This window comes from Micromesistius poutassou, assembly GCF_964030765.1.
Source record: "Micromesistius poutassou genome assembly, chromosome: 22".
Lineage (NCBI taxonomy): Eukaryota > Metazoa > Chordata > Actinopteri > Gadiformes > Gadidae > Micromesistius > Micromesistius poutassou.
Window position 1 is genome coordinate 13,093,861 of NC_140292.1, and position 26,262 is coordinate 13,120,122.

Here is a 26,262-nt window from a genome sequence, read left to right on the forward strand (position 1 = left end):
GTGGATAGTCCTTTTTCAGCTCATCTCATCATTTTTTATCCTTGTGATTACAGACCATCCTTAACATACTTCTGGAATAAATAGATGACATGGTTTCAGCTCTATACACTGATTATATTCCAGAATGACAATGTATATGGAGTTAATAGATGACGATACGATTCAACTTTATTAATCCCCCGTAGGAGAAATTTGTTTGTTGCAATTGCCCAGCAGCAGTAGAAAAACGCAGGATGATAATAAATAATATACAATACAATAAGAATACAAAGTACTAATACAACAAAAGTAGACACTAAGGGAAATGCTAAACAAAATGCTAAAGTAAGGAGAAGACAAGACAAACGGAACAAACAACAAATAAGGCAGACAAAATAGACGGTATAAATAGTATAAATTATAAAAAGTGTAAAGTATAAAGTGTAAATTGTAAATTATAAAGTGGCTAAGTTCCAGAAATGCAATGTGAACAAAGAGAAAGTGGCCCAGTGCGCACACACACACACACATACCTATCTGCACGTACATACATATATACACATGTGTGTGTGTATATATATATATATATATATATATCTACACAGTATATAGATATATACACACACAGTGGCGATTTGAGAGTCTGTTGGGGCCCTAGGCAAAAATTCCTAGGGGGTCCCTCCAACCAACGTTCCTCACCATTATGTTATAAATAAACTGACCAAACCAGTATTAAGGCCAGTGCTCATCCATGCATAAAGCATTTATTTAGCAAATGCTGTTTTACATGCCATGGCTAGTGCAAATGCTATACTCAAATCAAAATACATTGAATATTGCACTCTGAAAAAGAGTCAGTGTTCACATTAATTTGTTAGCACTATATTAATACAAATATAGAACAATACAACTAAAAAGAATTATATAAACAGAGTCTAAAATGTACACATAACTGAGGTGTGAAGTGACTGAAGTGAGTGTATTAATTATCTCAAATTAGTTACAGCAATTGAGTAATTTTGAATAGTTTTCTTAAATAAACCCACATTACAATTCCAGTGCTCATCAAAACCCTTGAAGGTGCTACATATGCAATTCTGAACATTAATATAACAGCAAACAAACTACAAATGCTGTTTCCTGGCCTTTGCTAGGGCAAATGCTTGCCCTAGCTCAGGGGTGCCCACACTTTTACGGCCTTCGAGCTACTTTCAAAATGACCAGGTCAAAATGATCTACCTACATTAAATAATGCTAAACATATATTTATTTATATATACTGAGTACATACTCTGATGACTTGCACTGAATGGAGTCATCCAGGGTTTCATAGTCTGGACAGTAGCTGCTGGAAGCTATTCTCAAGCAGGCTTCCAAATGACCATAGGGATGATAGTTCTTAGGGGCTCACCAGGGGGCCCCCCAAGAAAAAAAGAAAAAAAAACTTTTTTTTATTTTTTCTTGGGGGCCCCCTAGCGGCCCGGGGCCCCAAGCAGTTGCCTGCCTGCACACATGCATATGCATACACATACACATACATCCTTACTGCCAAACTCTCCCACCTCTCTGTATCCCAGTACCTCTCTGTATCCCAGTACCTCTCTGTATCCCAGTACCTCTCGGTATCCCAGTACCTCTCTGTATCCCAGTACCTCTCTGTATCCCAGTACCTCTCTGTATCCCAGTACCTCTCTGTATCCCAGTACCTCTCTGTATCCCAGTACCTCTCGGTATCCCAGTACCTCTCGGTATCCCCTGCCATCTGTCAGTGGATCTCCAGCCTCCTGACTGACAGGAGACGACGTGTGCGGCTGGGAGGCATCACATCCGGATCACGGTCAGTGGGGGGGGGGGGCTATCACAATATCACACAGCCCGGTGTCCAGAGTGGACTCATCCAGGTTTCATCATTTCTCAGGATCTGAAGTGGGAGCCCAACATCAAAGCCATCCTCCAAAAGGCCCAGCAGGGGATGTACTTTTTACAGCAGCTGAGGAAACATGGCCTACCACAGGAGGCCATCCTCTGCACATCCATAACGGTCTGGTTTGGTACAGCCACAAAACAAGACTCACTCAGACTTCAGCCCATCATCAGGTCAGCTGAGAAAATCATTGGTGTCCTCCTGCCCTCCCTCCTGGACTTATAAAAGAAAGACCCCTCTCACCTGGGTCACAATCTCTTTGAACTCCTCCCCGCTGGCAGACGTTACAGATCTCTGTATGCCAGAACATCCAGACAGAAGAACAGCTTCTTTCCCTCTGCCATCACTCTATTGAATAGATAACCACTACTGCTCACTGTTGTCCTACCTCTTAAATCTACCTCCTACACAAATTATGTTCATTCATTCATTCTGTACATTTCCTTTTATATTATATTATATTCAAATTCTGTACATTCTGTCCAAAGGTATATGTATAATTGTATATAAGACTGTATTGCATATTAGATATATATATATATATATATATATATATATATATATATATATATAGTATATAAGAGCATTACACTACTTCCAGACTGTCCAGACTCTCCAGACATCATAACTGTTCATGACTCAGCAATGTTGATTTCAATCTTGTTCCCGGGCCAAATGTTAGTGTGTCCACTGATGGATCAAAGGCCAGGAAGCTGCTCCCTGTCGGACAGGAAATACCAATGCATTGAGTCGGAGTTCTGGACCAATTCAGCGAATACAGTGAGCCGAGAGTTCTCCCACTCAGCTGTATCTGGTTCCCTGAAAGAAAATGTTGTGAGAAATGCAACCCCTTCAAATATTCACAACAAAGATTTATATGATTGATTCAAGTGTGTATTTTATTTGATTCATACAGATGTAATCATCAACGGTACTGCTTGAACTTGAATATAGAATTAGAATCAATTAGAATCCAAACACAACCTTTTAAATGAAAAAATGTTGACAATGCAAAGTAGAGAGTTGCATTGCTCCACATAATCACTAATTCCATTCACATCAAAACCTGAAAACACAGTCAGTACGTTTACATGCACAGCTTAATCAGATTAAAGCCATAGTTCGACTATGCTCCTCAATTGGACAACTGCAATTGTCCGAGTATACATGGCGGTGAGTAAATCGATTCATTGGCCAAAGCGTGTCATGCCCCGGTACGATAGGTAGCGCTGTACCCATTTCAACTAGTGGTAATCCTCTTTACGTCACCAGCAACAACAAACTCAGGCGGCATTCGAGAAAGGTGCTTTCAGTAGACAGCTGTCAGTTCGGGTCCATGTCATTACTTTACTACATTGTTCTGACCTCTCAATAACCTGAAAAATTCAGATTGGTCCTTCAGCCCACTAGTCTGACGTCCCTTTATTTCGAAAAAAATAAACCCTCCGCTCCGACGTCCCATTGTTCCGACCATATAAGCTTTTGTGGAGCACCTCCAATAATCTAAGATCTGAATCAACAATAACAAGCAAAATCATTTTTCTCTAGCTTATTAACACATTTCAATGTGTCTGCCTGGCAGGGAGTCCGGCGGCAGAGCCCCTCCAGTAGAGCCCCTCCAGTAGAGCCCCTCCACTAGAGCCCCTCCAGTGGCAGAGCCCCTCCAGTAGAGCCCCTCCACTAGAGCCCCTCCAGTAGAGCCCCTCCACTAGAGCCCCTCCAGTAGAGCCCCTCCAGTAGAGCCCCTCCAGTAGAGCCCCTCCACTAGAGCCCCTCCACTAGAGCCCCTCCAGTAGAGCCCCTCCAGTGGGAGTCCACATACGACAACAATCCCTTTCTCCTTCATGTCGCGGTTCTATCTGGACTTCAGAGAGTCAAAGCCAAAGTTACTTTCCCCAAATTCCTTCTCCACCATGGGCGAGATAACCCCCACTACGAGTCTTACTTGTTGTGGAAGAAGCAGAGAGTCAGAGATTGTATCCACGCAGCCGTGGATACAATTCTTATACGGGTAACTACATTCACCGGCTTCCTCCATCTTCTTCGCCACCATTTTAAATAAATCTCAGTTTCTCATTTTCCGACGGCGCCAACAACACGACTATTGTCTCCTTCTACCGCCGGCTCACAGCCCCGGAATGTGCCCCCCGAGCATGTGCAGAATGCATGATCCAGTTCCAATCTGATTGACCGTAAACATGCGCGCTTAATGCGACTATCAATAAGGTGTATACATGCATCTTAATAATCCAATCAAGGTCGGACTAACCCAATAATTCGACTTTCTTGAGTGTCACGTAAACACACTGATTTTCTCAGCATTAAAACACAGACACACACACACACACACACACTGACACACACAAACACACTGTATATCTCTCCTTGTAGTGAGGCTGTGGACATTAAAGCCTGATGAGGGTTTCTACTCCTTGATTCTTCACCAGGAGCAGCAGGAGGACAACCCCCAGAAGGTCCATTCCTCTTCTCCAGAACTGCAGGCTCGGTCCACAGCAGCAGCCAATCAGCAGAAACTATCTCGCTCCAACTCATTTAGATATGGTGTGTTCCAGATGCCTCGTAGTCTAGGGTGACCAGACAGTCCCCGTTTTCAGTGACCTGTCCCTGGCTACTGCTGTCCCCGGAAATGTCCCCGGATTTGACTGTGACTGAAAGATCCGAACCCCCCCCCCCACCCCGTCAACAATCACGTCCGCCAGGGGAAGGGCAGCGTCCCCATTTTAGTTTTCTATGACAAAAACACTACATGTTTGGAGGTTTTTACACCGCTGAACCCAGATTTTGTCTCAGAAATCTGGTCACCTTATCGTAGTCGTACACCACCCGCACGAGTTGCAAATGGGGAAATCTTTCTTGCAGCATTTCACTGAGGAACGCCCCCTTTTTGTCGGTCCCACTCGGGATTCTGAGAATATACAGAGTTCAGTAAGGCTGACCGTACGACCCGACAACAAAAGTGGCTGCGCCCGTAAAGAGATTTATTTTCTTTGTATTTGTACCACGTTGGTCATTTTAATGTAATGTTTAAATGCTCTTACACGCTTGACTACATTTCTACTTTATTCTGGTCACCAATTTATGCATTGCACGGTCTTGCTGTGCGAGCAATACAATGTTAAGTGTTGAGGCTAATGTAGCTAACAATAACAATGACTAGCCAATGACATGACACGCTCACAAAGACAAACGTCACAAGAGCAAAAAAAGTCCACTTATACCTTTTAGAATTCAGCCAAATGCAGCCCGTTTTGACTATGGGCGGAACACGCGGAACAAACATGCATCCCCCGCCCCTCGCTGCTTGCTTAATGGCAGTGTTATGCAAATTCATACTTCACATGAACTAGTTCAAAGTTCAGTTCATACTAAATAAAATGAATAAATTCACGTTCATAGTTCACCAGTTCAGTTTTGAACTAGTTCATGTTAAGTTCATTAACAGTTTTTTTAGAAACTGAAGAAAAACTGTATTCTGTGCTTATCTTTTAAATGAATCCTCTCCATTACCTGCTGCCCATCACTACAATCTCAGATTGTTGTGGATATTATTTGTACACCTCCTTCATTCATCACAACTAAGGCAGTAACTCTATTTAATAAACATGTCATCTGGACCTAAGCATCAATTCAGAATGTTACAAAATCTAAACTAGTTCAAGTTCAAGTTCTTTAGTTAAAAATATGTTCAAAGTTCATAGAAAAATGAACTTTAACTAGTTATTTTGAACTAGTTCATGCACAACACTGCTTAATGGTATGATCATTAAGCAGGTATGAGTCTATCCACACCTTATTGGTTGCAACCTGCATGCATGCACAACGTGTCACTGCACACATGCATAGCATGCAGCACAGAGCACCTGTAACACTGAGACCTTCATATCATTGTGACTAGGCAAACTTTATATTTAAAAAAATAAAACGTCTCGCGGTCTGGAGCCGACTCTCGTTCACTTAAAAGAGCCGGCTCTTTGAACCGGATCGTTCGCGACCGACCCATCACTAATATACAGGAGTGTTGTGTACGAGATTGTAGTAGATAAGCCACCCTGACACCCCTTCTGCACTGTAACACTCTTATACGCTATACAGTATGTATTCCCGCGATACCAGGGAACAGGAGCACAATCCAGGAAGATGGAATGAATAAAGACGCACGTTATGCTGCTACGGATGACTCGTGGAGTTACTTTTATTCATTGGAAAGTGTGCCACAGAATAAACATTACATGCACTTTGTATTTGTATTCACAGCCTGTTTAAGCTCCGCCCCTGTCCAATGTTCTCCATGTCAAGGTCTCCGTCCCTCTCATCACTCATGATGTAAGGCCGTTGGCCGTTTCCCACAGATAACACATTACAGTACCCACTGAGTCGCATGCGCTCTGGCATTCCTCCCTGGAATGTCCCCAGCTCTCCTGTGGCCATAGAGCTGCCTGATGAACGTTTGTTACAAACACGTCTTTATGACTGTCTAACACAAACCTACACTAAATGCTGTGTCGCTGGTTTCTTGTCACAAAACATTTACTGCAAATTCATTGCAGAAGACTTTCTAAAGAATAAAAAGGAAATTAGATATTATGGGGACGCATATAATAGGCTATAATCATCATCAGCGTGTATTTTATTGTACATTGTGATTCACCGTCCCAACCAAAAGGAAATAAAAGCATAAATGTTGGGACTGTATTAACAGTCACCCACGCACAGCCTATCCCAGTGGCCGCCCGTTTTAAGCGAATTAAGGATATACTCATTACTCATTACTCATCACTCATTACTCATTACTCATCACTCATTACTCCTACACGCAACTCTGCTTCCAGCAGGAGATTGTCTGTTATTCACTCACACACACACACACACACACACACACACACACACACACACACACACAAACACCCACACTCATGCACACGCACACACAAGCACACACACACACACACACACACACTCACAAACATGAACACTCACGCACACGCACACACAAGCACACACGCACAAGCACGCACAGACATACAGAGAGAGGCATTTTTTTAGCTGTCAACACACAATTTTGACACATGTTCAGGAGGGTGTCCTCTATGTCCATGACAAGTTTCTGCTTCCTTCTGAAGCGGACTTGTGGTCGATATAATACTGTTTGCAAATGTTCAAATATTGATTATAACGGGTGGCATAAATCAAGCGATCTGATTGGTTCCCAACTGTTGTATATTGAGCGTATACACACAGCTATGACGCCCGTTCAGTTTACAGAGTTCAGTATCACTCCGCGCCTAACTTGAACTGTTGTTTATTTATTTATAAAAGCAATAGCATAGTTCACTGAAGCCTAAAAACATGTTGATTGCTGGAGAGGGTGGAAATGTTGTAAAGCAATAGGCACACGGTGAGTGAACTCAGTAGGCTAAATTGCCGGTGAACCGAGCTACCGTCTCTAGCCTTCTCTCTGAAGGACGCTACAGTGTGTTGCATAGCAACCGCCGTACACTTTGCCGGCAGCCGGGAGGGACTACTTTTTTGTATTCGTTAAAAGAAATGCTTTTTCGACTTTCTAGCTTTTTCAAAATTGAGGGTGTCTATGACTTTCATTTCGCCATACTTACGTAACCGTTTTATAAAAGCAATAGATCACTTCAGTCAGTGGTATACGGTCATTATACCACAGTGAAGGGGCGTTGTCCGTCCCGACGCGCAGCGGAGGGGCGGCGACTAAAGGCCCTTACATAGTCGACGCGAGCAACGCGCGTAAGCGACGCGAGTGACGCGAGTAACGCGCTTCCTTTCATAGTCTACACAGCATACGCAAACGTCGCGGGCAATGCATGACATGCAATACACCGCTCACGCCACTTGCGATACTATGCGACAACGCATAGTATTGCATGGATCGGCGCGTCGCGTATCAAAAATTGGGACGACACATTTTGCTACGCATCGCCGCATAATGGCGGCCGAAGCGTAGCGATGCGTAGCCTTGTGGACGCGTATGCGTACCGATGCGTTGACTATGTAAGGGCCCTAACTAACTAACTACTTATCCACAAAGGTTATGGAAAGGTGGCATAAAGGTTAGGAGATATGACTTTCCAAATGGGCCCTGCTCTTCCAGGATACAAATATGATGGACACACTTCAACCTTTTTACTTGCTGAGATATGGGCGCTCCCATATAAAAATAATAAGAAGAATTATCTTCTATAACAACAGGTATCCACAGATATACTGTGAACACCTCACAAGACGTGGTGAACACATATGGCCTTATCCTCTCAGCAGCGTGTCCTGCTGTGGCTCTCCTTTCCCAGCCCTGGCTGGTTGGATCCATGGGTCTTTTCTCAGTGTCTAAACATTCCCAGCCCCCTCAGATCCCTCCCCTTCAAACAGGAATACATTTTATTAGTTGAAGAACATCCACAACGTGATCGATGGTACCAGGGTTAGCATCTGCACTGAACATCGTGTCAAGCAACATTTTTTTGATAACAACGCCTACTTTATTTATAGAGCACTTTTTTGTGCAAAACAGCAAGGTGCTTGACCCTATGTGCTTAACAAGGGAACCAACACAACAACAACAACAACAACAACAACAGGAAAGCACTTAAAAAAGAAAAAGAAAACGCATCCTAGGATCCTAGGAAACGCATCCTGGGACAGTCCCATAGATATGTCCCATAGATATGTCCCATAGATATGGACTTTGAATAGATTCTATGGGAAGTCCATATCTATGGGACTTGAAAGGAGACTTAGCCGACCGCTAGGATGTTGGTGTTGTCATTCAAAAACAACAATTCCCAGGGACTTCCCAGGGAGGCGTTGTGACGTTAAATGAAAGTGAAGGCAGCTGGTTGACGTTAGCGGGAAACGAGACCCAAACAAAGAGAGAGGCCGAGTTGAGATGCACATGGCTACTCCCATCAATTACCCTCTAATATAAACCTTCTTAAGATGTGTCACCTCGGGAATAAACTCTGGAATCACCAATAGCCTTTGAGTTTTCTACGTAATAAAGTGTCTTCATTTACTAGCATGGTCAACAGAATGTTGCCGTAAACACACCTGCGTCTTTCTAGTGCTGAGGACACCACGTATCTTTCAACTGATAAACCAAATATGTACTAAACAGAGAATTAACATAACAAAACATAACAACACAACTTTTGACATTACATTACATTACGTTATATTGACTACTTTGATAACTTCAAATAACTGACATATTTAATGTATAGGCTTTTATCAAAATAACTAAATAAATAGGCCTATGTATTTAGCCTAATTATTAGCCTATTGCTATTAAATAATAAGCCTGATGATTTTTTTTTTTTAGTTTTTGCATAGTTTATTAGTATTACCGCGTTTAGTTCATTGATCTAGGGCGGCCAATACAGCTTTAGGGTTCGTTGTATTGCTAAAGTTCTTCCTCACAATTACGAAGTTAAGTTAACTTTCTATCTCATCTATCTATCTCATATGAAAACGGGTTGGCTGGAGACGTGACATCACAGGAGTGGAATGCGTGTCCACTGCGCGCTCTGCGTCACAGAGGAAGCAGGAGGCTAGGGAGGGAGCGAGCGCATTGGTTTCCCAGTAAACAACTGTCCCAAGATCAGAGGTAGCATACTTCGAAGAAACGGGCAATTAAGTTGCCGTACAATGAACATCTTTGTTTTCCCAACTCCAAAGTCGGCCAGCATGTTTTGTACAACTTTTTGGTTGCTCCTGTTGTCTGCGCGTGTGGCCTCGACTGCGATCCATAACGGTGAGTTAACGGTGACGCACGCGCCCTCGGTGATCTGCGCAATGCTTTCTGATAACGTGTGGCATTCAATGACTAGTTTGTGTGAGGATGTGACTTATCTTATACGTTGTGGTTACTATTACTAAATAGGCCTACTAATGTGTTGTTGATGTGGCCAACTCGGTATAACATGGGTCAAAATATTTTTTATAACCTATCCTCAATGAATGTATTTGGCCGACTTCTAAAACAAATGTATAATAAAGGCCTAAACATGAACTATTTTAATTGATTTACAAACATATCTAATATATTATTCATATGATTTATGATCTAATTCCTCACTGCAGGGAGCTCCATCGTGAGAACGTTCGCCTTAACACGCACGGTCCAGAGGCCCACCGACGAGCCCTTTGACTCGTACCTCAACGAGTACGGCGACACTTCACCATTGCAAGAAAACGATTCTTTTCACCGGCAAACGTTCGTCTTTTGGGCCCAGGAAGACCTGCAAAACAACTCCTACAATGGAGTAAACAACACTTGGCCGAGCCAGCAGCACATCTCAGACCAGGCCCTGTTGTTCCTGAGCGGTCCTCTGTCCACCGTCTTCATCCCGTCGCTGTACACGCTGGTGTGTCTGCTGAGCCTGCCCCTCAACGCCCTCGCCCTGGTGACGTTCGCGCGGCAGGTGCGTCCCGTCAAACCGGCGGTGGTCTTCATGTTGAACCTGGCCGCGGCGGACCTGCTCTTCGCTCTGCTGCTGCCCTTCAAGATCCACTACCACTTCAACGGCAACGACTGGACGTTCGGCCCGCTGCTGTGCCGCGTGGTCACGGCCAGCTTCTACTGCAACATGCACTGCTCCGTGCTGCTCGTCGCCTGCATCAGCGTGGACCGCCTGCTCGCCGTCGTCTACCCCATCCGCTCGCTGGGCTGGCGGCGCCCGCGCTACGCCGCCGCCGCCTGCGGCGCGGCCTGGGCCCTGGCGCTGGCGGGCTCCGCCCCGCTGGCGCTGACGGAGCAGACGGTCCGCCTGGACCAGCTGGGCGTCACCACCTGCCACGACGTGCAGGAGATCGAGCAGCTGCGGTGGCGCTACATGGTGTACTTCTCCACCGTGGCCGCGGCCCTCTTCCTCCTGCCCATGCTGGTCACCCTGGGCTGCTACGCCCGCGTGATCTGGGCGCTGCGGAGGGTGCCGGACAAAGCGGGCCGCCACTCGCGTAGGAAGGCCCGGGCCATGTCCATGGCTGTGATCGTGCTGCTGCTGTTCCTGGTTTGTTTCGCCCCCACCAACTGCCTGCTGCTGCTGCACTACCTCCAGTTCAGCCGGGCGGGGGAGGCGGCCGACGGCTCCTACGTGGCCTACCTGGTGTTCCTGTGCATCGGGAGCCTCAACGTCTGTCTGGACCCCCTGGTCTACTACTTTGGCTCGTCTCAGTGCCAGCGGCAGCTCTCGGCCACGCTTGGCTGCCGGAAGGGGCTCGATAGTGGCAGGAAGAACGTATACTCGTGCTCTGAGTCCTCCTCCAGAACTGTGTTGAGGTCCAGCCACACCGGGTCCACCGCTGTGAAGGCCAAACCCCCGGGAGCCAAACTGGACCCTTTCCAGGCAAGCCTGGACAGCCAGTACAAGAAGCTTCTTGTTTAGATCATTGGCTGACTGTACTGTCCGGACCCCCGGGTCCTGGGAGGCTCACACTGGATCGGTTAGCCCCAGCACAAAGGCTTTTATACAGGAAATGAAAACAAAGCTTTGAACATGTAAAAAAATGAATTGGTTGTATATATTATATTTGCTTTGATTTATAAATGTGCCATCTCATTCAGGATTGTATCCTTCAAGTAGGCCTTCCTGCCTAGACTGTGGACCCTTGATATTAGTGGTGCACTCTTACAAGGTCCACATGCACTCATATTCCTTTATTTAATAGGGCTGGAAGTGAGCTGAATACACTAAATCATTACAAAAAAACACATATCACAGATGATTCCTGTATTTTACTTTTCTTTAAAACCGTGTGTGTGTGTGTGTGTGTGCGTGCGTGTGCGTGCGCGGGTGCGTGCGGGTGTGTGTGTGTGTGCACGGGTGGGTGCGTGTGCGTGCGTGCGTGCGTGTGTGTGTGTGTGTGTGTGTGTGTGTGTGTGTGCGTGCGTGCGCGGGTGCGTGCGGGTGTGTGTGTGTGTGTGTGCACGGGTGGGTGCGTGTGCGTGCGTGCGTGCGTGTGTGTGTGTGTGTGCGCGTGCGTGCGTTAAAGTAAAAAGAACACAACCAACAGAAAACTGCCCTCTGGTTTCTGCTAACCCAACCGCAAGCCTATTGTGTAAATGAGGCATGTTGTTGTTACTGTTTCGTCCAATATATGAGATCCTATATTCTTTTAAATAAATCACAATGCTCAAATGGATTTTTTCCATGAGCTGGATTTGTGCTTTTTTGAACAGTCATCATATAGTAACTAACACACAAATGAGGAAAATTAGGAGATCAGTTTGGTATTCCGTTTTTTGACACTGAATATATCAATGTAAATATTGCACTTACGAAATTGATTTTAAATATATACAATATATATCCCGGAATATATACAAAGAAACGCTATGAGCCGGAAACTCATTGAACGACTAGGGGCGGTAGCTTACCATTGTCCGCACTAGAGGGAGCTGAATCGCTGCTGACCGTCTGCTCCAGCTGCTGAGTGCACTCTTACACATGCACTCATATTCCCAGCTTTATGTAATAGGGCTTGAAGTGAGCTGAATAAACCAAAGCATTAAAAAGAAACACGCAACACAGATGATTCCTATATTTTACTTTTCTTTATAACAAAAACGGCGTTGTCTTGAAAAATAATGCCTTATAATGAAATGATTTAAACGGGTTGCTTTTAATAGAGGCTGCTGCTATAGGCCTATAGTGTTTATCACCAGTCAATCGTCATGTCTGCCAGTGGGTAGGGCCTACGTGCCATGTAGGCCTACACTAAACTATATTATGGTGTCTCGTGTCTGTCGTTTTCACGCTATACAATCTATGGTTTCATTCAGATCTTATAGCCACGATGAAAGTTGATTTTTAATAACATAACTTCACAACATAACTGAAATAAGTATATTGTTTTCTAATCATTTTTATATTATTAACAATCCATAGACTGTATTGCCATGCTGAATTTGTTGCCCTCTGGGGCACTAGGAGGAAGTTTTGTCTGAATTCAAATTCCATGAAATAACATCTCCAGCAGCTGGGTGGAGATGGTTTTGGCTACGTTTGGTCACCTGACTGAGTGACATCACGACTATATAAAGCAGGTAAACTTATGCAACAGACAACTGCGGAAGACCTGAACCGAGTCTCTGACTATCGAACGCTTTTAGTTAAAGTCTCTCAAGCGATGAAGCCTGGCTGTGTTTCTAAGTTCCTGGTACTTTGTTTTTTCCTCAACATACCAAGGTCTATGACCGAACATGGTAAGTATCTCTCCTGGCTGATTGTTATGTTTCTCCTGAGTAGACCTACTGAGAAAACCAGCAGCGATCCGCCCGTCCGGCTGTCAGTCAGGCCGGCTGTCAGTCAGGCCGTGGCAATGCTCAGTGATTGGTGGAAGTATTGTTTACAGTATTCAGTAGATCAATAGACTTATCTCTGATCTGCTTCATTATTGATTAAAGTGATCCGGATTTAACTTCTGGTCATGTTTGGAAGCGTGCATCAGAAAACGATGTCCCATCAGTCATTGCTATCTCGCCTTATTTTCGTTTATCGAATTCCTTCAAGACGATAATCGATGAGTATATTACTGTCCCTCGTGAGAATAAGCGGATGACCATAACCGCACACAACGGCATTGTCCAAATAACAGCAGAATGAGGAAGGCACAGTTTGGGTGTGTGGGAGTAGGCTACAAACCACCCAATATAAACAGGTGTGGTGCGGAGATTCAGACCACGCCCCAATCCGGAGTCCTTCCTAGAAAGGTGACTTAGAGATGATATAAATATTTATAAATTGTTCCTGACTAGATATTCAGTAGGTCTCTCGTGGAACCCTCTGTGTGTGAGATATAAGTTGACCGTAACTTAATGACATTTCTTGCTTCATGCCAATACAAATATTGCATGCGTGTTTTTTAATAATTATTTTTAAATATTTTTTAATAATTATTTTCTACAACTTAGTGTGCGTAACATTTCCGTTTGTGATGTGCCTGACGCGATAATGTTGTGAAACACTTGACTGGGCCATTCTATACACCTTTTGTTGCCATCTGTTGACTTAAGAGCGATCTGAATACCATCTTAATAAAACTTGTCTTTCATTGACCTTACATTTAGGGCATTTAGCAGACGCTTTTATCCAAAGCTTCTTACGATAAGTACATTTGTCAGAAGAAGGAGAAACACTATCGGTCTAGGTGAGCTCTGAACAAGTGAGTGTTTTGCGGAAGCTGCTGAGCGACTGCGGTCCTGACCTTGGCAGGAAGCTCATTCCACCACTGCGGTGCCAAAACAGAAGAGTTGTGGCTTTGATGATCAACCTTTGCTTGCTCTTAGCGGTGGTGGTACCAGACGTCCAGCAGTAGTTGAGAAGAACGCTCAAGCTGGGGTGTGTGGTTTGACCAACACATCGACCGCTTTGTATGCCAGTACCATCATCTTGAATCTGATACAAGCTACTGCTACGGTTTAATGGCAGGGTGTCCAACCAGGAGCGAGTTGCAGTAGTCGAGGTGGGAGATGACGAGCGCTTGAACTAGGAGCTGAGCTGCTTCCCTCGTGAGGAAGGGCCGGATCCTGCGGATGTTGTAGACGGCAAATCTGCAGGATCGGGCCAACAATCAGTTGCAGCACAACTGATTGTCCATTACCACACCGAGGAATCTGGCAGTTGGTGATGGTGATACAGCGATGTTCTCTACAGTGACCAGTAGGTCCATGTGAGGGCAATCTTTCCCTGGCATTAGGAGGACCTCAGTCTTGTTGAGGTTAAGCTTAAGGTGATGGGCAGTCATCCAAGTGCTGATGTCTGCCATTCTGAGATGCGTGTTGCAATCAGGGTGCTGCCAGAGGTGGGAAAAGAGAGGAATAGTTGAGTGTCTTTCATTCTTGAAACCACAGATGCTAAATGTTAAAGGTTTCCCTAAGGTAGTGAACATGTTTTATAGTGGAACAGTTTGACACAAAGTAAATACTTCCTTTTGTATTTGACTCCAGACAATGACGGTCGAGGCTTCGTAGGAGTGGAGGACGCGGCAGGGGTGAGCGTCAGCGTCAGCGGTGAGGCAGTCTTGAAGAGTCCGCTGACCACAGTCTTCCTCCCCATCGTCTACATCATCGTATTTGTCGTGGGTCTGCCTGCCAACGCTCTGGCCCTCTGGGTGTTTCTATTCCGGACCAAGGAGAAGAACCCTTCCTCCATCTTCATGGCCAACCTGGCGCTGTGTGACCTGCTCTTTGTCATCTGGATCCCTCTGAAGATCGCCTACCACTTCAACGGCAACAACTGGATCTACGGCGAGGGTCTGTGCAAGGTCCTGGTGGGCTTCTTCTACGCCAACATGTACTGCTCCACCGCCTTCATCGCCTGCATCAGCGTTCAGCGCTACTGGGCTGTCGTCCACCCATTGTCCCGGCAACGAAAGGACAACGCCGTGAGCGTGGCCGTCGCCGTGGTGATCTGGCTGGCGGTCTGGGTCCTAACCACGCCCCTCTTCCTGTATGACCAGACGGTGAGTGTCCTCAACATGGACATCGTTACGTGCCACGACGTCACCCGTCTTAGCCAGAGGGAGTTGGCGGCCGGCTACTTCCTGACCATGGGCATTCTGGGATTCGTAGTGCCGGCGGCGGTGTGCGTGGTGGCCTACGTGCTGATCCTCAAGGCCCTGCGGAGCTCCATGACGGACGAGGCCATCGCTAAGAAGCGGCACAAGGCGGTGGTGCTGATCGTCACCGTGCTGGTCATGTTCCTGGTGTGCTTCAGTCCCAGTAACATCATGCTGCTGGTGCACTACGGCCTCCTGCTGGTCCAGAGGACCAACAATGGCTACGGCTTCTACATCACCACCCTGTGCCTGGCCAGCCTCAACTGCTGCATCGACCCCTTCGTCTACTACTTTATCTCAGAGGACTTCCGCGAGCACGTACGAAACACGCTCATCTGCCGCAGCCAGCGCAAGGCGGAGCGCATGCGCGTGTCCTTCAGCACTCAAGAACTCCAAGAACAAGAAGAGTACGTACAGCCCTGACAGCTCTGGGAAGACCCAGAGCAGCAGCTGCTGACCGCGGGGGGCGTGTTGGACTTGGCGGGTGCTGCCTCACACTGAGACACACTTTTTAACGTTTTAACATGAGCTTCTCTTCCTATGAATGTGTATATACTGTAATGACATCCATTGTTTTGATGTGAACTCGGAGGACTCGGTTGCTTTACTTCCACATGAAACTCTCCCGGAAACTCGTTTTGAGCATTTTGAAGGCGGCATAAGTGCGTACATTAAGTTCCAGGACGTACAACATACAATAAGTAGGAGGGGAGGGACGGGGTGGCTATGCAGAGTCTAGGTGAAGTCTGAACAGGTGAGTTTTGATTCTTTTGCAGGGAAAGGAGCTGACAGGGAGCTCATTCCACCACTGCGGTGCCAAAACAGAGAGTTTTGACTTTGATGATCGACTTTTGCTTGCTCTTAGCGATGGCGGTACCAGACGTCGTTGAGCGGAGCGCTCAAGCTGGGCAGTGTGGTTTGACTAATGCTTGGAGGTAGGCAGGAGCAGTTCCATTGAGCTCCTTGTATGCCAGTAGCATCATCTTGAATCTGAAACAAGCTGCTACAGGGAGCCAGTGGAGGTCCCTGAAGAGAGGGGTCACATGGGAGAATTGAGGTAGGTTGAACACGAGGCGCGCTGCAGTGTTCTGGATACGCTGCAAAGGTTTAATCGCGCAGGCAGGGAGTCCAGCCAGGAGAAAATCTGCAGGATGGGGAACCGCGGTGATGTTGGCGGTGCAGTATGACTGTCCAGTACCACACAGAGGTTTCTGGCAGATGGGGCTGGAGATACAGTGATGTTGAAGGGTTGTCATCCCATTTCGTAGGGGTAGGGTTAAATGGTAGGGTTGAGGGGTAGGGGTAGGGTTGAGATTTTGGGGTAAAGGCAGTAATGGGATTGGGCCTTAATGGCTCCTTTTGGAGTCGTTAAGAGTCTTAATGGCTCCAAAAAGGACCCATTGATTCTTAAGTGGTGCTGCTTATGACAACGCTTTTAACATTTAACCAGTATCATAATAGCAATTGTAGACAGTGGTGGACTCAGGGGGCAGGGGGGGAAACCGCCCCCCCTCGTGCCTCCATGGTTGAAAAAGTGCCCTCAAGGGTGGCGAAAGCGAGAGGAAGTGCCTTATTGGCTGCCCTTTACACATGCAAAACATTATTGAGTACCAGGGTGCCCCTCCATACAATCAATTATGATGATGTGCCCTCTAGAGCAAGAGTTTAAAGTCACAATTCTGACTTTAATCTCAGAATTTTTACTTTTTTTTCAGAATTCTGAGAATAAGGTCAGAACTCATTTTTTTTCTTATGTGTGGCCCTAATCCTCTTCTGTATAATCTTAATAAGGATGAGGGCTATTTCATCATACATGATGCATCATAGCTTTTTGCTCGCTGGTGGGGCCCCATGTTGTGCAGAATGTGCCCTTTTTATTTTTTCGCCCCTGCCCTTCAAACAGTCCACCACTGATTGTAGATATCAAAAATTCCTTTTTGACTAGTTATGATTCCAAGCCAACATATCCATAATGTCATTGTGTGTTTTCTTGAAAAAGATTGCTTCATAATGAAGTGCTTTAAATGGATTGCTTTTAATAGAGGCTACTGCTACAGTAGGCCTATAGTGTTTAAAGACCGGGTAAACCAAATTCAGTATTTTTCTTCTTATCATATTAATTAGGCCTTAAATGTGTCCCTCAAAACATGTAAAAAATATTTTTCCCATTCATCATTTCCTTGAGGAGCTAGGCCTCAGAGAATGTTCTGTGTGCAGGTTTAAAATGGGCGGGTCTACATCGAAGACCGCGTTACGTAAAGCGGTCATACTCACATAAACCCGCCCCCTGCTGCCCTCTAGGTATAAATACATTAACCGCGCACTAGCATTCTGTGGTTTCACCCGTCTATGGTTTTACCGCTCACGAGTCTGGTTTGAATTGTCAGTTTGCAGTTGGCTCTCCGGTGATGGGCGTGGTTTCCTGGCCTGCAGCGCACACGCCCCCACCGTCCTGAGCCAGGGATTACTGCTCATTTTTCATCAACTTTGAAGCATAATTTTATATACTTCGCGATTTTTTTAGTCCTTCAAATTTGGCAGGGTGGTTAATAATATATTTTCCTGTGGTATTATAAACTCAAAACCCATAATTATTCTTGGTTTACCCGGTCTTTAACTTCCTACACTAAACGATATTATGGTGTCTCTATTCGTGTCTGTTTCACTTTACAATCTATAGTTTCACTCCGAACTTTGCCACGATGATAGTTCATTGATAACATAGCTTAACAACATAACTCTGAAATAAGTATATTGTTTTATAATCGTTTTACATTATAATAGGCTGTATTGCCATGCTGAATTTGTTTGTTCCCTCTCGTCCACTTGGAGGAATTATTGTCTGAATTCTAAATAAATTAAATTACATGAAATACCATCTCCAGCAACTGGGTGGGGATGTAGTGACATCACAACTATATAAATACAATATACACTTGAGCTCGCTATAACGACACACAGACAACTGCGGAAGACCGGGACCGACTCTCTTAATATCGAACACAAGCGATGAAGCCTGGCTGTGTTTCTAAATTCCTGGTACTTTGTTTTTTCCTCAACATACCAAGGTCTATGACCGAACATGGTAAGTATCTCTCCTGGCTGATTGTTATGTTTCTCCTGAGTAGACCTACTGAGAAAACCAGCAGCGATCCGCCCGTCCGGCTGTCAGTCAGGCCGGCTGTCAGTCAGGCCGTGGCAATGGTCAGTGATTGGTGGAAGTATTGTTTACAGTATTCAGTAGATCAATAGATTTATCTCTGATCTGCTTCATTATTGATTAAAGTGATCCGGATTTAACTTCTGGTCATGTTTGGAAGCGTGCATCAGAAAACGATGTCCATCAGTCCTTGCTATCTCGCCTTATTTACGTTTATCAAATTCCTTCAAGACGATTTAATCGATAAGTAGTAATTAGTTTATTATTGTCCATCGTGACTGCATAGCCAAGCGGATGACCAATAACCGCTCACACGTTACCAATGCATTGTCCAATTAACAGCAGAATGAGGAAGGCTCATTAGTTTGGGTGAGTAGGCCTACAAACCACAGATATAGAACCAAATATGGTGTGGTGCGGGCAGTAGCGTATCCAGAAATGTTTACATGGGTGGGGACAGAAAAAAAACGGGCGGACGAAGATAAGCCTAGATTAGATGCACCATACAAACATTGATCAAAGGAGGGCTCTCACAGCAACATTCAGGAGGGGAGGGCTGAAGAGCTGATGATGACCGTAACTTAATGCAATTTCTTGCTTCATGCCAATACAAATATTGCGTGTGCGTGGGCTTGGGCTTTGTGCGTGGGCTTTTGCTGGATAGATGAGTCCACCAGCCTACCCAGTGGACTGTAGCATACGTTGCTCATCTATCCGTCACACATCTAGGTGGACACACCCACTTGTGATGTCATAAGAGACAGATTTTCAAAACGACTTGTAACGGCTAATCACACTCAATCAAGTGAACGGATTTGAACTGAGTCTAAATGGAGTAAACAATGTTTAAAAACAAACACACCATTTAAAAACAAATAAAGTGAAGAGTTAAACAAATAGCTGAAGTGATCAAGTTTGAAAACATTTGAGATAAATATGGAATAGCTGAGCTGTTCTGATTGTGTGTGTGTGTGTGTGTGTGTGTGTGTGTGTGTGTGTGTGTGTGTGTGTGTATGGTAGTAACTTGGATAAGTATGTAGTTGACCTTATTCCTTCACATCAGTTCATCGAAATAAGCTCACAAAATGATGAGGCTCATTCCTTTGGACTCCTTTGAGGCTTAGCCTTCATATGGATATATATCGTTTGTGTAGATCAGCCACGGAGTTATGGGCCTGACAGGCCTAGGACCACGCACTGTTCAACAGGCCCACCCAAAACTTTATAAAAAAAAAAAGTTTAGTATTTTTTAATTTGATCAAGAATTATTAAAAATCGGCAAATAATCTCATAATTTGTGCTTAAATAATGCCCTGTGAGTCGGTTTTGATGAAAAAAAAAAAATGCTCTGGTGCTCCTGTTTCACACTGCTCTAGTGTGGTGGAGGAGGTGGGTGGGGAGGAACGACATGATTTTGGCTCTCATGACATTCTAATGACGCCTGATTGGCTAACAGCACTCTCCGTCACAGTAATAAAACCAATTAAACTTCCAGGGAGACTCAGAAAGAGAGAGAAGGAGAGAGAGACAGAGAGAGAGAACCACTGGGCTCCTTGGGGGTTTCTGGTTGATTTAATGTAACGTGAGCACTAACTGGGAATTACTGCGGGGCAGCTAAGTGATGTGGTCAATGTAGTGAATCTGCGAGAAAACATTAGAATATATCCCACTCCTTTTGTCCAGAAAAACAGACTGAATTTCCTAAAGAAAAGTAACAATCCATTTATTGAAACTCAATTAAGCTGCAGTTCCATTGGGCAATTTAAGAAATAATAATGAAAATAGCAATAAAATAAATAATAATACCAGAAGTCCTGGCAAGCACTAAACACCTTCTAAGGCCTGAAAGTAAGCCCTCAGTTTTAACCACTACTAACCACTACTAATAAACAGTAGCCACAGATATCTTCACAAAACAAATCAAGTGCATTTAACCAAGATATTGAGTCTGTATCTCCTTGAACAGGTGGCGAAAGTTGCTATGTTCGAACACAGTCACACAGCACATTTACATGCAGAGTCATAATCGGGTAACTAAACGAATAAGACCTCAATAGGACTTGTGAAATGCACGTAAACACCTTTACCCAATCTACTTCGCACAAAAATCAGCACATGAACGGTCAAGCGAGATCGGATAAGAACACCTAGATAAGTCGTTCATAGTCCGGTCTCTACCTGCATGTAAACAGCATGTTTCAGAGTTTGCATTCTGCGCATGCTCGAGATCTTTTCCGGGGGCCGGAAGTAGAAGGAGACGGTATACGTACGTGTTGTTGTCGCCGTCGGAAAACAAGAAACTGCGATTTATTTAGAAAGGTGGCGCAGAAGATAGAGGAAGCCGATGAATGTAGTTACCCCCTATAAGAAGTGTATCATCATCAACATGCATTCAGTACACACTACGCTTCGAATGCTGAATTAGAAGTACATGTTTTTCTAAATGTTGCTCATCAACGAGGTTGTAAAGTAGTAACTAAGATCTTCATCCATTGCACGGCGGCCGAACTGACGGATATTCTCTGATATTATGAAACGTGACATGGAGGAGAAAGCGATGTTTTCAGTAGACAGCTGTCAGTTCACTTCGGGTCCATATCATTTCTCCGACGCTCCATTGTTCCGACCTCTCGAAGTAGTTGAAGTGTCAGAGAATGACTTCCAGTGTAAGAAATAATATTTAAAAAGTAGAAAATATTAAAAAGTTAAAAATATATATATCTTTCGAATAGAAACGACAATTCCAAGCTAATCTAAACATTTTAAAATTAAAATGGAGTCTCTAGGTGAAAAATTGGAAGGAGTAGGGTCCCAAAGTTTGTAGAGAATAAGAAAGAAGAAAGAATAAAACCTAAGAAGAACAATAGTTGAGTGCTGCATGCAGCACTCACCTAAAATGTAAAGGTTTACCTAAGGTAGTGAACAAGTGTTTTAAAGTGGAACTTTTCAGTTGGACACAAAGTTAATACTTTCTTTGTATTTGACTCCAGACGACGACGGCCGAGGCTTCGGAGGGGTCGAGGTGTTCAAAAAGGTGGAGAACAATACAGCGGGGCAGAAGAATGCAGATGTGAGCATCAGCGTCAGAGGTGAGGTGGTCTTGAAGAGTCTGCTGACCACAGTCTTCCTCCCCATCGTCTACGTCATCGTGTTTGTCTTGGGTCTGCCTGCCAACGCTCTAACGCAGTCTTTATGATTCATAATATCATCCGGAGGCGCACATAGCTTTTGGCTGTGATATTAGATATTATATAGATACCTATATATTATATAATATTATATATAATATTATTATTATTATTATTAGGTGCCAAGCACAAAGTGTGCGAAGGCAACTTATTGTAATTGTTAGTTTTATTATTATTAGGTGCCAAGCACAAAGTGTGAGGAAACCTATTGTAATTGTTAGTTTTATTATTAGGTGGCAAACACAAAGTGCGAGGCAACCTATTGTAATTGTTAGTTTTATTATTATTATTATTATTATTATTATTATTATTCCGCCGCGTTTGCATTACACAGCCTAAACCGCTCGCGCGCTTTTTATGAAACTTACTAGACTTGTAGAGGTTGACCCAAGATTAACAGACAGCAAATATTACGTATTTAATATTTGCTGATTAATATTACTGATTGGCACAAAGGTGGCGCTATACCAACTGCTCAAAAATGCAAACTTTGCACAAGCATATCTCGTAACCGGTTTGACCTACACTCATGAAAATTTGTTCACACATGCATATCCACATGCTGAACAAATATGCCTCAAGAACCTATGACTTCCGGTTTCCAGATTTGCTACCATTTTGAATTTAGTTAAAAACAGTAAATTGCATAAGGATCCCAGGTTTTTTGACTTTGACAAAAATCCTTTAGCCCATATCATCTATGGACCATTATCTTCAATTTGACATAAAGATTAGTCTGTACAATAAAGTTTAAAGCACCCATGATCCATTGACTTCTAAAAGGGGTGTGGCTTAAACCGCGAAAAGAGTTAAATGCTCATATCAACATCAAATTGGACTCGATCAACTATGATCTTGACTCCAATACAAAAGTTATTCGGAAGCAAATTCTGAACAAGATAAAGTCAACATATTTTCAAATAGGGCGTGGCATCAAAATGGGCGTGGCCTGTCACAAAAAACGCCACAGTTCATAGACACAATGTTTGATTTGAGCGGGACTGACTTAGTGGCTGTTGGGGTCCAAAGTTCCAACTGCTCAAGTAAAATAAGGTTGATTGGCAAAACAACATGGCCGCCAGAGGCTCAAAATCGTAAAAATTTAACTTAACGTCAAAAGTCAGGATTAACTTAACCCAATCATCATCAAACTTGGGATACTCAAAGGTATATTGGTCAAGATAAAACTGTCCAAATTGTATCTAAATCAGCCTAAAGTTGGCGCTATTGCAACAGTCCAAAAATGCAAAAAATGGTTTATTGGTCGGTAGGGTTAGGGTTAGGTTTGATGGTTTATTGGTCGGTAGGGTTAGGGTTAGGTTTGATGGTTTATTGGTCGGTAGGGTTAGGGTTAGGTTTGATGGTTTATTGGTCGGTAGGGTTAGGTTTGATGGTTTATTGGTCGGTAGGGTTATATTGGTTGGCTCAGGCTTGGCACCTTAAACGCTGTTTGCAGCTTTAATTATTATTCTATAATATAATATTATATTATATCATATAGATATAGAGCTCCGGGAGTCCGCAAACAGCAACAATAACTTCTAACTCCTCTATGCTGCAGTTCACTCTGATAGCTCATTTGTATGCAATGGGCAGCAGCTCATTTGCATTAAAGCTACAGACACCAGAAACAGCACATTCTGAAGGGACTGAAACAGAGGGGAATAGCGGTAGGCGAGAATTTCTTTCCTAAAAGCTATTTCCAGCTAATAGCTTCAAAAATATGTTTTCTGGAACTCATATACTATGTTTACTTGTTGGAAAAACATCATAATATGTCACCTTTAAAGCTACAGACACGAAAACGGCACGTTTGTGGAAAGCTCATTGTGGGACTGGCTTGTAGCGGCTGTAATTCTGCACCAAGGCTGAATTTGGGGAAAGAGACTTCAGATACAGTATTAGGGGACCACCTATATATAAAAGCATCCAAAAAGTAGCATGCCATAGGACCTTTAAAGCCACTGATAGCTTTAAAGCCACACGTGGGTGTGTCCACCTAGATGTACGCTGGATAGATCAGTCTACCAGCTTACCCAATGGACTGTAGCAAACGGTGCTCATCTATCAGTCACACATCTAGGTGGACACGCCCACCTGTGATGTCATAAGAGACAGATTTTCAAAACGGTTTGTAACTGCTAATCACACTCACACCTGGTGGCATGTCATGGGACCTTTAAATCAAGTAAAGGGATTTGAACAGAGTCTAAATGGAGTAAACATTGTAAACATGCACACAATTTAAACAATTTAAAATGGTTGAAAACAAATAAAGTGAAGAGTTAAACAAATAGCTGAAGTGATCAAGTTTGAATACATTTGAGATAAAATATAGAATAGCTGAGCTGTTCTGATTGTGTGTGTGTGTGTGTGTGTGTGTGTGTGTGTGTGTGTGTGTGTGTGTATGTGTGTGTGTGTGTGTGGTAGCAACTTGGATAAGTATGTTGTTGACCTTATTCCTTCACATCTAGTTCATCGAAATAAGCTCACAAAATGATGAGGCTCATTCCTTTGGACTCCTTTGATAGTATGACGTAAAAAATATACTTTAAGCATTGTTGTTAGCATGTAGCTTCTACCGAAAGTAAACCGCATAGATATGAATCCAAAATGGTTCGCTTTCGTGATTGCCACCTTGGGCTAGAGACGAGTCATCTAGAACGTCCTCATGCTCTAGCCTCAATGGAAGTCAATGAGATAAACTGAAAATAGACAAAGTTAAACTGTGATTCTGAGAAATTATATCGAAAATGAGTTTGATATAAATGAAGATACAAGTGTGTTAAATGTCAGAATGAAGTTTAACGGTTAAAAAATGACCAAGTTGCGAAGTCTGAAGTAGTTGAAGTGTCAGAGAATGGGCGGATGGCTTCACCATCCTCCCATTGACTTCCAGTGTAAGAAATAATATTTAAAAAGTAGAAAATATGAAAAAGTTTGTATAGAAACGACGATTCCAAGCTAATCTAAACATTTTAAAATTCAAATGGAGTCTCTAGGTGAAAAATTGGAAGGAGTAGGGTCCCAAAGTTTGTAGAGAATAAGAAAGAAGAAAGAATAAAACCTAAGAAGAACAATAGTTGAGCGCTGCATGCAGCACTCACCTGAAAAGTAAAGGTTTACCTAAGGTAGTGAACAAGTGTTTTAAAATACTTTCTATAAATTATAAATACTTTCTTTGTATTTGACTCCAGACGACGACGGCCGAGGCTTCGGAGGGGTCGTGGTGTTCACACGTGGAGAACAGGTGAAGAACGATACAGAGGTGGAGAACGATACAGAGGTGGAGCAATATGCAGGTGTGAGCATCAGCGTCAGAGGTGAGGAGGTCTTGAAGAGTCCGCTGACCACAGTCTTCCTCCCCATCGTCTACATCATCGTATTTGTCGTGGGTCTGCCTGCCAACGCTCTGGCCCTCTGGGTGTTTCTATTCCGGACCAAGGAGAAGAACCCTTCCTCCATCTTCATGGCCAACCTGGCGCTGTGTGACCTGCTCTTTGTCATCTGGATCCCTCTGAAGATCGCCTACCACTTCAACGGCAACAACTGGATCTACGGCGAGGGTCTGTGCAAGGTCCTGGTGGGCTTCTTCTACGCAAACATGTACTGCTCCACCGCCTTCATCGCCTGCATCAGCGTTCAGCGCTACTGGGCTGTCATCCACCCGTTGTCCCGGCAACGCAAGTACAAAGGCATGAGCGTGACCATCTCCGTGGTGATCTGGCTGGCGGTCTGGGTCCTAACCACGCCCCTCTTCCTGTATGACCAGACGGTGAGTGTCCTCAACATGGACATCGTTACGTGCCACGACGTCACCCGTCTTAGCCAGAGGGAGATGGCGGCCGGCTACTTCCTGACCATGGGCATTCTGGGATTCGTAGTGCCGGCGGCGGTGTGCGTGGTGGCCTACGTGCTGATCCTCAAGGCCCTGCGGAGCTCCATGACGGACGAGGCCATCGCTAAGAAGCGGCGCAAGGCGGTGGTGCTGATCGTCACCGTGCTGGTCATGTTCCTGGTGTGCTTCAGTCCCAGTAACATCATGCTGCTGGTGCACTACGGCCTCCTGCTGGTCCAGAGGACCAACAATGGCTACGGCTTCTACATCACCACCCTGTGCCTGGCCAGCCTCAACTGCTGCATCGACCCCTTCGTCTACTACTTTATCTCAGAGGACTTCCGCGAGCACGTACGAAACACGCTCATCTGCCGCAGCCAGCGCAAGGCGGAGCGCATGCGTGTGTCCTTCAGCGCACTCAAGAACTCCAAGAACAAGAAGAGTACGTACAGCTCTGACAGCTCTGGGAAGACCCAGAGCAGCAGCTGCTGACCGCGGGGGGCGCTGCCTCACACCGCAACTCACATTTTAACATGACCTTAAACACACACACACACACACCTGTGTGTGT

At 44.5% G+C, this 26,262-nt stretch overlaps 2 protein-coding genes and 1 pseudogene across 3 annotated transcripts; all 3 read left to right on the top strand.

Moving 5' to 3' along the window:
- The first annotated feature begins 9,483 nt into the window (after positions 1 to 9,483).
- Positions 9,484 to 12,088, top strand: LOC311368025 (proteinase-activated receptor 1-like). Its single transcript, XM_084486905.1, has 2 exons — positions 9,484 to 9,698; positions 10,028 to 12,088. Exons 1-2 carry the CDS (start codon positions 9,593 to 9,595, stop codon positions 11,329 to 11,331), a joined length of 1,410 nt encoding a protein of 469 aa, XP_084343031.1. The 5' UTR covers positions 9,484 to 9,592; the 3' UTR covers positions 11,332 to 12,088.
- A 929-nt stretch (positions 12,089 to 13,017) lies between these two features.
- Positions 13,018 to 16,064, top strand: LOC311367429 (proteinase-activated receptor 2-like). Its single transcript, XM_084486270.1, has 2 exons — positions 13,018 to 13,151; positions 14,895 to 16,064. The coding sequence occupies exons 1-2, from the start codon at positions 13,076 to 13,078 to the stop codon at positions 15,926 to 15,928; spliced, it is 1,110 nt and encodes a 369-aa protein (XP_084342396.1). The 5' UTR covers positions 13,018 to 13,075; the 3' UTR covers positions 15,929 to 16,064.
- A 2,450-nt stretch (positions 16,065 to 18,514) lies between these two features.
- Positions 18,515 to 26,183, top strand: LOC311367953 (proteinase-activated receptor 2 pseudogene; annotated as a pseudogene). Its single transcript has 3 exons — positions 18,515 to 18,590; positions 21,656 to 21,826; positions 25,051 to 26,183. The product of its transcript is annotated as a proteinase-activated receptor 2 pseudogene (transcript).
- Positions 26,184 to 26,262: the final 79 nt, after the last annotated feature.

Excerpts from the sequence above, each read along its gene's own strand:
- LOC311368025 (XM_084486905.1), top strand. The coding sequence starts at position 9,593 with ATGAACATCTTTGTTTTCCCAACTCCAAAGTCGGCCAGCATGTTTTGT. Across the intron at positions 9,699-10,027 it reads CTCGACTGCGATCCATAACG|GGAGCTCCATCGTGAGAACG; the intron begins GTGAGTTAACGG and ends TCCTCACTGCAG.
- LOC311367429 (XM_084486270.1), top strand. The coding sequence starts at position 13,076 with ATGAAGCCTGGCTGTGTTTCTAAGTTCCTGGTACTTTGTTTTTTCCTC. Across the intron at positions 13,152-14,894 it reads AAGGTCTATGACCGAACATG|ACAATGACGGTCGAGGCTTC; the intron begins GTAAGTATCTCT and ends ATTTGACTCCAG.